This window comes from Trachypithecus francoisi, unplaced genomic scaffold, assembly GCF_009764315.1.
Source record: "Trachypithecus francoisi isolate TF-2019V2 unplaced genomic scaffold, Tfra_2.0 Lachesis_group4, whole genome shotgun sequence".
NCBI lineage: Eukaryota > Metazoa > Chordata > Mammalia > Primates > Cercopithecidae > Trachypithecus > Trachypithecus francoisi.
This window is the reverse complement of record NW_022681469.1, coordinates 138,969,663-138,982,192: the sequence shown is the minus strand read 5'-3', so window position 1 is coordinate 138,982,192 and position 12,530 is coordinate 138,969,663. Positions and strand designations below refer to the sequence as shown.

General features: G+C 50.9%; 1 protein-coding gene across 6 annotated transcripts in view; it reads right to left on the bottom strand.

The window, feature by feature from the left end:
* The window catches only part of OGDH (oxoglutarate dehydrogenase), a 95,526-nt gene that overhangs the window by 5,307 nt on the left and 77,689 nt on the right, over nucleotides 1-12,530 (bottom strand). For all 6 annotated transcript variants that reach the window (XM_033194052.1, XM_033194054.1, XM_033194053.1 and 3 more), the window contains 10 exons: nucleotides 9,839-10,018; nucleotides 9,262-9,414; nucleotides 7,672-7,774; nucleotides 7,243-7,371; nucleotides 6,758-6,908; nucleotides 6,333-6,460; nucleotides 6,048-6,226; nucleotides 5,562-5,633; nucleotides 3,229-3,357; nucleotides 1,882-1,954 (listed from right to left, as the gene is read on the bottom strand). In XM_033194052.1, coding sequence (XP_033049943.1) covers nucleotides 1,882-1,954; nucleotides 3,229-3,357; nucleotides 5,562-5,633; nucleotides 6,048-6,226; nucleotides 6,333-6,460; nucleotides 6,758-6,908; nucleotides 7,243-7,371; nucleotides 7,672-7,774; nucleotides 9,262-9,414; nucleotides 9,839-10,018 — 1,297 coding nt within the window. The remainder of the gene's footprint in view (nucleotides 1-1,881; nucleotides 1,955-3,228; nucleotides 3,358-5,561; nucleotides 5,634-6,047; nucleotides 6,227-6,332; nucleotides 6,461-6,757; nucleotides 6,909-7,242; nucleotides 7,372-7,671; nucleotides 7,775-9,261; nucleotides 9,415-9,838; nucleotides 10,019-12,530) is intronic.

Genomic DNA, 12,530 nt, shown 5'->3' with positions numbered 1-12,530 from the left:
CTGGTCTCAAATTCCTGACCTCAAGTGATCCACCCACCTCAACCTCCCAAAGTGCTAAGATTACAGATGTGATCCACTAGGCCCAGCCTATTCAGTCTTCTGTTTTGTTTTTTTTTTTGAGACAGAGTCTTCCTCTGTTGCCCAGGCTGGAGTGCAGTGGTGCAATCTCGGCTCACTGCAACCTCCACCTCCCGGGTTCAAGCAATTCTTCTGCCTCAGCCTCCCGAGTAGCTGGGCGCGCACCACCACACCCTGCTAATTTTTGTATTTTTAATAGAGACGGGGTTTCACCCTGTTGGCGAGGCTGGTCTCAAACTTGTGAACTCAAGTGATCCACCTGCCTCCACCTCCCAAAGTGCTGGGATTATAGGCATGAGCCACCACACCTAACTATTCAGTCTTAAAAAAAAAAGAAATTCTGACACATGCTACACAACATGGATGGACCTTGCAGACATGCTAAATGAAACAAGCCAGTCGCAAGGGACAAAGACTCTGTGATTTCACTTATGAGCTCCATAGAGTAGTCAAATGTACAGAGGCAGTAACACACTGAACTGGACACTTAAAAATGGTCAAAATGGTAAATTTTATGTTGTGTATTTTACCATAATAAAAAAAGATTGGGGACTGGGTGTGGTGGCTCATGCCTGTAATCCCAACACTTTGGGAGGCCAGGACGGGTGGATCACGAGGTCAGGAGATTGAGACCATCCTGGCTAATATGGTGAAACCCCGTCTCTACTAAAAATACAAAAACAAAATTAGCCGGGTGTGGTGGCGGCGCCTGTAGTCCCAGCTACTCGGGAGGCTGAGGCGGGAGAATGGCGTGAACCCGGGAGGTGGAGCTTGCAGTGAGTCGAGATCGAGCCACCGCACTCCAGCCTGAGCGACACAGCGAGACTCCGTCTCAAAAATAAATAAATAAATCAATAAAAATAAAAAATAAAAAAAGATTGGGAACCTCCCCCCAACAAAAAAGAAGGGGCTTGCCTTGATTGAAGACTAAAGCGGGGTTGGTGACTGGTGGGATGTAGGCTTCCTGGCCTGGTGACCCCTGGTGGGTGGTAAAGGCTGTGTCAGCCACCTGCACTGCACTGTGCTATAGAAATCTCAGTGTTATGGGTTTCCCTTCACACAAGTGCAGCTGGCATGTGACTTGGCAGGGCCTGCCATCCAGTGTTTTTTTCCTCTGTTCTGAAGGGCTTGCTTTGGGGATGGGCCTCCGTCAGAGCCAGAGGTGAGCTGCCACTCACCCGCTGAAGGAGGCTGCAGGCAGCGGCACTAACCCTCAATCTTGGACATACTTAATTGCCTCTAGTGGAGTCCTTGGTGGCATTTGCAGGTGAGAGGAAACAGCTCCTGGGCTGCATGTTAAGACATGTCATTTGACCAACTTGAATGTAAGCTGTGACCTTCCTCATCTGGTATCACGGGTCTTTTTTTGAATGTGTGTGCCAGAGTTTTGCTTTTATTGCCCAGGCTGGAGGGCAACGGCACGATCTCAGCTCACTGCAACCTCTATCTCCTGGGTTCAAGCGATTCTCCTGCCTCAGCCTCCCGAGTAGCTGGGATTACAGACATGTGGCACCACGCCCATCTAATTTTGTATTTTTAGTTAGAGATGGGGTTTCTCCATGTTGGTCAGGCTGGTCTCGAACTCCCGACCTCAGGTGATCTGCCCGCCTCAGCCTCCCAAAGTGCTGGGATTACAGGTGTGAGCCACTGTGCCCAGCCATGTATCATGGGTCTTTAAAACCAAAAAGCTGGGAAGAGCCAGTGAGAATCACAAACGTCAGCCCCAGGAGCTGCAAAAGAGCAGCAGCAAAGAAGCCCCAAACATAGCTTCCCCCAGGAAATGCCCGTCTCCCTCACACCCACCTGGAAGCATCTCATCAAAGCTGGATCTGGCCTCGGGGTGGCGCAACAGGGATTTGGGGGTGAAGATAATTAACTGAAATACAGAACAATAGGCTTGTGAAGGATCAGATTCTGAAGATTCCAGAAGGAAGGTCAAAAGCAAGGCCACCCAAGCCTTGACCTTCAGGCCATGAAACACACCTGCCCTCCCACTCAACAGGAGCCTCAGGTCGGAAGAGGCAGAGAAGGAGGGAAAAGGAAAAATGACCAATTTCCCTGCTGTTCACCTCCCCTAGCTGAGTATCCACTCCTGGCAGGGCCCATCCCAGCCTGCTCAGATTCCCAATACTCCCCTCCCTGCTTCTCTGTACCGAGGAAAGAGCTCTGACCCTCTCCTTGGCAGTCGCAGAGCAAATGCATCCAAAGCCCATGTAAGGCTGTGACGTGGCCCAGCACCAAGAAGCACCAGGGCTGTCCTGCCCTGTGGGCCCTTGGGCTGCTGGGGACACTCCAAGCTGCAAGCCTCCGCCCCATACCCCCACCCCTGAGGTATCCCAGGGCAGCAGGGCACTCTCCCTCGCTGTGCCCCACATTCCTTCTTCTTTTTTTTTTTTTTTGAGACGGAGTCTCGCTCTGTCGCCCAGGCTGGAGTGCAGTGGCGCGATCTCGGCTCACTGCAAGCTCCGCCTTCCAGGTTCACGCCATTCTCCTGCCTCAGCCTCCTGAGTAGGTGGGACTACAGGCGCCCACCGTCACGCCCAGATAATTTTTTGTATTTTTTTAGTAGAGACAGGGTTTCGCCGTGTTAGCCAGGATGGTCTCGATCTCCTGACCTCGTGATATGCCTGCCTCAGCCTCCCAAAGTGCTGGGATTACAGGCGTGAGCCACCGCGCCGGCCCCCTTCCTTCTTATGAATCACTTCTCCCACGTATCCCTCCACTCAACTTCTACTCACTCTTCAACACCCAGCTCAGGAGCCGCTCCCCAGGAACCCTGCACTCCCTTGGCCTTTGCCAGGGCTCACCTCTCTTCCAGAGCTCAGCACACCCTCTGTGATCACCTGTTCAAACATCCGTCCTCCCCACCGGGCTGGGGCTGGCAGCCTATGTGGCTGCTCTGCATGTGGTGCTCAGCAGTACCCAGGGGCCCAGTCGGGGAAGAGGACACATGAAACATGCAGTTCCCTCATGGCAGCAGTGAGGAGGGGCCAGGCTGTCCATGCTATGTCCTGACGCCATGTCTTGTCGACGCTACCCTGCAGGTGCCCACCTAGCCAACCCCAAGCAAGAGGCTCTCTGAGGAGCCCTTCCCTGCACCAACAGGGCAGGGCCAGGCCTCGTTTGAACAAGGGAGGAACTGCCACTGACCGGCTTCCGGAAGGGCAGCAGGATCTGGCGTCGTAGCACGTGGAAGAAGTTGCCAGGGGTGGAGCAGTTGACAACAACCCAATTGCAGTCATACAGCTGATTGATGTCGAAGTTGGCTTCTTTAAGGTCCTGCAGCAAGGAAGGAAATGGCCAGAGGCCAGGACGCAGCACTGAGTTTTCTGGGGTATCTGGGGGCCCTTGGGTGATCTAGTTTGGATATTTTTTTTTTTTTTTTTTTTTTTGAGACGGAGTCTCGCTCTGTCGCCCAGGCTGGAGTGCAGTGGCCGGATCTCAGCTCACTGCAAGCTCCGCCTCCCGGGTTTATGCCATTCTCTCGCCTCAGCCTCCCGAGTAGCTGGGACTACAGGTGCCCGCCATCTCACCCGGCTAATTTTTTGTATATTTTTTTTTAGTAGAGACGGGGTTTCACCGTGTTAGCCAGGATGGTCTCGATCTACTGACCTCGTGATCCGCCCGTCTCGGCCTCCCAAAGTGCTGGGATTACAGGCTTGAGCCACCGCGCCCGGCCTAGTTTGGATATTTGTCTCTGCCCATATCTCATGTTGAATTGTAATCCCCCACTGCTGGAGGTGGGGCCTGGTGGGAGGTGTTTGGATGAGAGCTTGGGCCATCCCCTTGGTGATGAGTGAGCTCTCACTCTGACTTCACACGAGATCTGGTTGTTCAAAGTGTGTGGCACCTCTCCCTGACTCTCTCTTGCTCCTGCTCTGGTCATGTGACATGCCTACTCCCTGACTTCATCTCTGCCATGATTGTAAGCTTCCTGAGGCCTCCCCAGAAGCTGAGCAGATGACAGCATCATGCTTCCTGTACAGCCTATGGAACTGTGAGCCAATTAAACATTTTTTCTTTATAAATTACCCAGTCTCAGGTTTTTCTGTATAGCAACACAAGAACGGCCTAACCCACTGACTCACCAGGAGACATAAGCCGGCACTAACAAGTGAGTCCAGGAAGTTCCTTCAGTCAGGCTCATACCCTGGAGGAGAGCCTCAGTCCCATTCAATCCATCCTATTTATCTGAAAGCTACTGCCCAGCATGAAACAGATACTACTTTAAGAGACACAAGTTCTACCTAAAACCAATTTTCCTTAGACACTGACTCGTAATCATTTTCTTTGAGGTTTTTTTTTTTTTTGAGATGGAGTCTCCCTCTGTTGCCTAGGCTGGAGTGCAGTGGCACAATCTTGGCTCACTGCAACCTCTGCCTCCTGGGTTCAAGCGACTGTCTGCCTCAGTCTCCTGAGTAGTTGGGACCTCAGGTGCCCACCACTATGCCTGAATAATTTTTGTCTTTTTAGTAGAGATGAGGTTTCACCCCATATTGGCCAGGCTGGTCTCGAACTCCTGGCCTCGTGATCCACCTGCCTTGGCCTCCCAGAGTGCTGGGCTTACAGGTGTGAGCCACCGCACCTGGCCAGTTCTTTTTTTTTTTTTTTTTTGAGGTGGAGTCGCCCAGGCTGGAGTGCAGTGGCACGATCTTGGCTCACTGCAACCTCCTCAACCTCCGCCTCCCAGGGTTGAGCAATTCTCCTGCCTCAGCCTCAGAGTAGCTGGGATTACAGGGGGGCGCCACCATGCCCGGCTAATTTTCGTATTTTTAGTAAAGAGGGGGTTTCACCATGTTGGACAGGCTGGTCTCAAACTCCTGACCTCATGATCTCCCTGCCTCGGCCTCCCAAAGTGCTGGGATTTCAGGCGTGAACCACCATGCCTGGCACCATTCTTTTTTTTTTTTTTTTTTAAGACAGGGTATTGCTTTGTCACCCAGGCTGGAGTGCAGTGGCACGATCTTGGCTCATTGCAGCCTTTACCTCCCAAGTTCAAGCAATCCTCCCATCTCAGCCTCCCAAGTAGCTGGGACTGCAGGCGTGCACCATCATGCCCAGCTAATGTTTAAATTTTTTGTAGAGATGGGGTCTCACCATGTTGCCCAGGCTGGTTCTTTTGAGCTCTTAAAGTTTCACTGGAATCACCCCAAAGTTCTCTCAAGTGTGTACCTGAATCGGTCTGGGAGCATCCCGCAGGAGCCCATGCTGAGGGGCTCACACGGCATTTCTGTGCTTGCAACAACAGCAGGAAGCCAATGGAGGCAGTCCCTGCACCTTCCTCTGTCCTCCAAGGAAGTCTCTCATCCCAGAGCGCCCAGAGGCAGGGGGCCACACCTGCCCACCCACGCGAGCTCCCCAGGATGGAGAAAGGAACAGAGGCACAGTCTGCCACTTCAGGATGTCCAGGTAGAATGTTCTTCCCCAGGTTTCCCACCAGACACCCCGAGAATGGCTGGGCTGACAGGGCCTGTATTACTCACTGGCAGGACGTCTGGGTCATCGTTGCACATCTGCAGGAACCGCTCTGGGCGGGCGGAGGAATGTTCTGGACCCTGGAACCAGACATGCAAGTTACAGTTTAGGAGCTCTTGTGTACTGACATTTGCCGCATTTGCTGTTCCTCCTCCTTAACCAACTAGCTCATTTCTGGTTATCTTTTTCTTGATGGCAGGGTTCAGTTCCTTCCCCCTTCCACCGGCAAAGCACTTGGCTCCTCATCATTTCCACACTTGGACGCCTGCACATCTAGGGAGTCTGCACCAGCAGGGACAGGGCATGCTAGCCACATCCAGATGGGCTACTCTGGCTTTCCGAGGTGACATCCCATCTGAGATAGACGGGAAGCACCAGCAGAGCCCTTAGGAGGCTGGTGTGAGCCGCTGGCTCTCGTGCCAGTCTTTGGGGTCAGGGTCCTACACAGGCCCTTCCCAAGTCCTAGGTCTGGCAGGGAAGGGCCAGAGGCTCACCATGCCCTCCATGCCATGTGGCAGCAGCAACACGATGCCATTCTGCCGCACCCACTTGGCTTGTCCTGGGCAGATGAACTGGTCGATGATGCACTGGGCCGTGTTGTGGAAGTCACCAAACTGGGCTTCCCAGAGGACCAGGGCATTAGGACTGGCCATGGCGAAGCCCAGCTCAAAGCCTACAAGAGACATAGGAAGGAGAAAACCATGTCCAGGACACCAGCCAGTAGGCCCAGAGGGGGTGGGTGGGTGAGAGGCCGTGGTGGTGTGGCTCCAGGCACTCACCCAGCACGCCGTACTCAGACAGTGAGCTGTTGCACACGGTGTACGGGGCCTGATTGGGCCAGAGGTGGTTCATGGGGATGCAGGTTCTCTTGTCCACGTTCTGGTCATGGAGCACATGGTGGCGGTGGCTGAGACAGGACAACAGAAGTAATAATCAGGAGCTCTGACTTGAGAAGCAAATACGCTGGGACCCACATGAAGCACCAGCAGATGCCATGCTCTGTGACCTGGACTTCCGGCCAGGCAGCTACAGAGTCAGCCCCACCCAGGTCTTAACAGAAGCACCCACAGCAAATGAGGGACAGAGGTTTTCAGCCTGATAGCAATGGGACTCAGTAACTGTCTTCTGAAAAAGAAACACCAGAACCCCTCCCTTGGCATTTCCTACTCTTTGGAGGGCAAAAAAAAACTGCCCAGAACGTTACCTGAATGTGCCCCGCTCCACGTCCTGGCCGCTCAGTCGGATGTGGATACCCTCCTTCAGGAGCGAGCCAAACGCCATATACTCTGCCAGAGCCCAGTCCACAGTCCGGTTCTTCACCATTTCCCCACGAGTCTTCAAGATCCGGCTCAGCCCTGCAGAGACACAGCTCTCACCAGCTGCTGCAGGCCCTGCCTGCACGTCTGCCTTGCTTCTCAGTGTGCCCATGGCAAGAGTGGAGCCTTCTTCACTCGCAGTTTCTGGGTTCCTGACTTGCTGGAAAAGCTGTGACCTCAGTCTCTTTTACCACTGAGGAAGTGTAGGATCGTGCTAAGGGCAGGGAGTGAGAGAGGTGGCTCCATCCAACCACCCCAGAGGCTTCGAGCAGGGCAGGAAGGGAGTCTCTGTAGGACACATGATGGGGGTCAAGGTCACAGTCCTAGACTGTCTGGGCCCAACATTTCCACAGGTCAGCACAGAGCTTGTTACCTCCATGAATAGTAAAGTTTTCCACAGGCACAGAGCTAGCCACATTCCCAATGTGTGTCAGAATATCCTCCGTCAGACCCGTGGAGGGGCAGGACATGCTCCTGGGCTGCCCGTCCAGGGTGAAGAAGCCTAGGAGAGGAAGAACAACTGAGGCATGACATCTGCTCTACTTTTCCAGGGACCACATCATGGCAGACACATGATGTAGGGGAGAAGCAGGGTGAGAGACAATGTAGCTCACACTGTGTTCCCCAGAAAACATGAGTGCAGGGGTCTGGGTCCAGGGTCTGCAGGGGTTTTGCTGAAATGGTGCACACAACTGTGCACTGTGGGTACAAAGTGGAAAGCATGAATTTTTTCCGTGAGGAGGATGCCTTGTTACATCAGATCCTCAAAGGAGCTTATTTGTGGCACTGGTTCTTCACTCACCAGGCCAAGGAGAGTCCAGCCAGTGCTTAATGTGCAAGATCTTCTCATCTTTAGATCTGGCAAAAGCTTCCTCACAGATCTTATCATACTTGGAAATTTCCTCCTGAAGGGTTGGACACAACACAGCAGTGACTGGCACAGGGCATGACTACTGCACATGCCCACCCGTACCCCACACTTTCTGACGGCCACCACGCAAGCCCAACCATACCCTGGCACAACTCCCATGCGTGCCCACCCATACCCCCACACTTCGTGGGTGCAAAACATCTCAGCCTCTGGGCCTGCTCCTTCTCAACAGGCATAACACCTGTCTAAGATTTTATTCTTTTCATCCCAGAAGTTTCTTCCTCACATTTGCTGGGTAGAGATTCTGCTCAGAGTTTGAACCCCTAACCCTTCACATTTTTTTTTTCTTTTTTTTTTGGTGACGGAGTCTTGCTTGTCATCAGGCTGGAGCGCAGTGGCATGATCTTGCTTCACTGCAACCTCCGCCTCCCGGGTTCAAGTGATTTTCCTGCCTCAGCCTCCCAAGTAGCTAGGACTACAAGCGCATGCCACCATGCCCAGCTCATTTTTGTATTTTTAGTAAAGATGGGGTTTCACCATGTTGGCTAAGATGGTCTTGATCTCTTGACCTCGTGATCCACCTGGCTCAGCCTCCCAAAGTGCTGCAATTACAGGCGTGAGCCACCACGCCCAGCCCACCACATTTTTTCTTAAGAACTGGTCCAGGCCAGGCACAGTGGCTCATACCTATAATCCCAGCACTTTGGGAGGCCAAGACAGGTGGATCACTTGAGGTCAGGAGTTCGAGACCAGCCTGGCCAACGTGGGGAAACCCTGTTTCTACTAAAAATACACAAACTAGCTGGGCGAAGTGGCTTGCACCTGTAATCCCAGCTACTTGGGATGCTGAGGCATGAAAATTGCTTGAACCAAGGAGGTGGAGGTTGTAGTGAGCTGAGATCACACCACTGCACTCCAACATGGGTGACAAGGCTAGATTCTGTCTCAAAAAAAAAAAAAAAAAAAGAACTGGTTCAGCTCTCATGGTTCCCAGCACAGTCCCAAGGAGGTCTGGGCCACAAAGCTCTGTCTCCAGTTTAGGCTACAGGTTATCAGGTTGTTCTGACCTGGGATCTGTCCTGCTCCCATGCTCAGACATAGCTCCTCACACCCACCCTCTCCCTCTCTAGGGCAGCTGCTTGGCCTTCCCACTCACAACCAACCAGCACTTACTATCCAGATTACAAGAGGCCCCTTACTAAGCTGGATCCACCACCTACCTCCCAACCCTGCACAATCTGTGAAATCTGAGAAAACCTACTGGGCCGCTACTACTTCAACCTGAAAACATCCCCTTCTCTTCCCAAAAACACTGTTTAAGGCCCACTTCCTTTACAAAGCATCTCAGTGGCCCAGATTCTCCAAAAAGTTACGCATTGAAATACTATAGTTGTAAATATTTCACATCCTCTCACGTGTATCCTCATAACTTGCAACAGTGAGAACTGGCCCTGTGGCCCACCTTTTCTAGTCATCCCCGGCTCTGGAAAGGCGCACTGGGACAGAACCACAGGGACGTACCTCATACTCGGGCTGGTTGACCACACCCTGCGACACCAGCAGCTCGGCGTACTTCTGTAACACGGGCTTCTGCTTGCGGATCTGCTTGTACATGAGCGGCTGAGTGAACATGGGCTCATCCATCTCGTTGTGGCCGTTGCGCCGGTAACACACCTGCTCAGAGCAGTGAGAGGATGTCAGAGACAACGGCTGGCCCCTTGGGAAGAAGTGCGGTTGGGGAACCTGCCCCATCTCTCCTAGGTGATGGTCATGTTCTTCATGCCTCATGCCTGCCCTGGAATTTACCTTCTCTAGAATTAGGATTCTGTGTATCTCTCCTTTACACAGTACAGCTGCTCTATCAATGAGGAGTGGCCCTCCTCACCGCCACAGCTCCTGCCTGGGATGCAAGCATTCCTTGGTGCTCACAGGCCTGAACAATTTGGAGCTCAAAGGAACCTGCATGAGGCCTGGCAGTAGAGAGCCCTGAGGTGACTCATCTAAACAAGCTCCTCTCCTTGGGACACAAGGGTGCCGAGGGCAACAGGGGTGGGTCAGATGCTCTGCCCAGGACGTGCTGTCCCCTGGAGTCACTCACCAAATCGACGACCACGTCCTTGTGGAAGGTGCTCCTCCACTCGGCCGCCACTTTGCACACGTACATGACAGCCTCGGGGTCATCTGAGTTCACGTGGAAAATGGGAGCATTCACCACTCGGGCCACATCGGTGGGGTAGGGGGAGGAGCGGGCCATCCGAGGGTCGGTGGTGAAGCCGATCTGCAAGGAACATGTAGCCTAGCAAGAGGGCACCTGGCACAGCCGGCACAGGGACCAGAGGGTGGGGCCGAGGCCCGGCATGGCATGCACTTGCCGCCTGGCTACTCTTGAGTACGTGCTCCAAAATGGTTGTTTACACTTCTTTTCCTTTATTTTTTCTTATTCTGATAACAAAATCCATATATATTTAACATAGAGAATTTAGAAGACATAGTTTAAAAAATTAAATAGCAACCTATAATTCCACAGGCTATGGGGTCAATATTCTGATGTTTTCCTTTCCAGATTATTTTCTTTGTATGCATATATATGTAAATAAATATTTAAATTTGGGATCTTATTATTTTTATTATTTTGATTAATTCTTTTTATTTTTTGTAGAGATAGGGTCTCACCATGTTGCCCAGACTGGCCTCAAACTCCTGGGCCTAAGTAATCCTCCTGTCTCGGCTTCCCAAAGTGTTGTTATAGGAGTAAGCCACTGTGCCTAGCCTAAGAAATTTTTTTTTTTTTTTTCTTTTTTTTTTGAGACGAAGTCTCACTCTGTTGTGCCCAAGCTGGAGTGCAATGGCGTGATCTCAGCTCACTGCAACTTCCACCTCCCGGGTTCAAGCGATTCTCCTGCCTCAGCCTCCCGAGTAGCTGGGAATACAGGCGTGCGCCATCATGCCTGGCTAATTTGTGTATTTTCAGTAGAGACAGGGTTTCAATATGTTGGCCAGGCTGGTCTTGAACTCCTGACCTTGTGATCCGCCTACCTCAGACTCCCAAAGTGCTGGGATTACAGGCGTGAGCCACCATGCCCAGCAAGAATTTTTTTTTTTTTTTTTTTTTAAAGAGACAGAGTCATGCTCTGTCACCCAGACTGGAGTGCAGTGGTGCAATCGTGGCTCACCTCTTATTCCAGCCTTCTGTGTAGCTGGTGTTACAGGTGTGTACCACCACGTTCAGCTAATTTTTAAATTTTTTTGTAGAGACGGGGTCTTGCCATGTTGCCTGGGCTGGTCTCGAACTTTGGGGCTCTAGTGATCCTTCTGCCTCAGCCTCCCAAAATGCTGGGATTACAGGTGTGAGCCACAGTACCCAGCCAGAAAAGAAAATTTAAAGACTTCATAACATTCCCTACCAGTTAGATGTACCAAAATTTAATGATATATTCATAATTTTATGATCGGCATTTAAATTTTTATTTTATGATATATTTCAAACATAAAGCATGATAATACTATACTGCTCATCTGTGAGTCCATCACCTAACATGAACAAATCTCAACAGTTTTGTCATATTTGTTAGTGGACCAGAATGTTTCTGTCACAGAGGCTCAAGCCCACAGGCCTCTCTACCCTTAAATCAGAGGAGGTCACTGCCACAAGTTATTTGTATTTCACATGTCCGTAAACAGCATATAGTATCTATCTTCTGAGGCTTGTTGGTAACTTTTATTGATTGATTGATTGATTGATTGAGACGGAGTCTCGCTTTGTCACCCAGGCTGGAGTGCAATGGTGCAATCTCAGTCTCTGCCTCCCGCCTCAGTTCAAGCCATTCTCCTGCCTCAGCCTCCCAAGTAGCTGGGATTACAGGCATGTGCCACCATGCCCTGCTAATGTTGAAAAATATTTTTGGTAGAGATGGGGCTTCACCATGTTGACCAGGCTGGTGTTGAACTCCTGACCTCAAGTCTGACTGCCTTGGCCTCCCAAAGTGTTGGGATTACAAGCGTGAGCCACCGTGCCTGGCTGACTTGTAAACTTTGATGTAATTTCAAATTCATGAGAAAGCTGAAAGAGTACTACAAAGAACTCCCATACACTCTTTACTTAAAGTCACCAAATGTTCACATTTTGCCCCCTCTGCTTTAATTATTCATGCCCTCCCATTACACACATACACCTTTTCCCTGAACCATTTAGCAGACAGTTGTGGACCATCCCTGTTTCTGAGGGAAAAGTCTAGACATTCCCCTACCTCGCCAAAGTACAGCACTCAGCCTCATGCAATTTACACTATGTCTTTGTCTAATCCACAGTCCACAGACATCATGCAACAGCACTGTATAATCCACTCCACACTCACTCCATCGGTTGTCCTAACAATGTTTATGGAATCTTCTTTTTCCTTAGCCCAGTATCCAGGCCAGGACACGCACTGGACTTACTTGTCCTGTGTCTCTACTCCCTGCTATTTTGGAAGGCTTTCCTTGGTTTCTCATGGCATTGAGATTTCTGAGAGTATTTCCATGTTTTCAAACTATACTGATATATACTCTATGTACCTTATATATGGCATCATACTCTAAATACTGTACAATTCCTTTGCAGTGTGCCTTTTAACATTTGTTTTTATGATACACCCAGGTTGAAACATGTAACTGTACTTCCTTTAGTCTCTACTTTCCAGTGAAACTTAACTAGACACAGTGTACCCCACAGAGTATTTATCCATTCTCTTGTTGGTGGACATTTGGTTTGTTTCCAATTTGTGGTAAACACAATGTTGCTGTACACATGC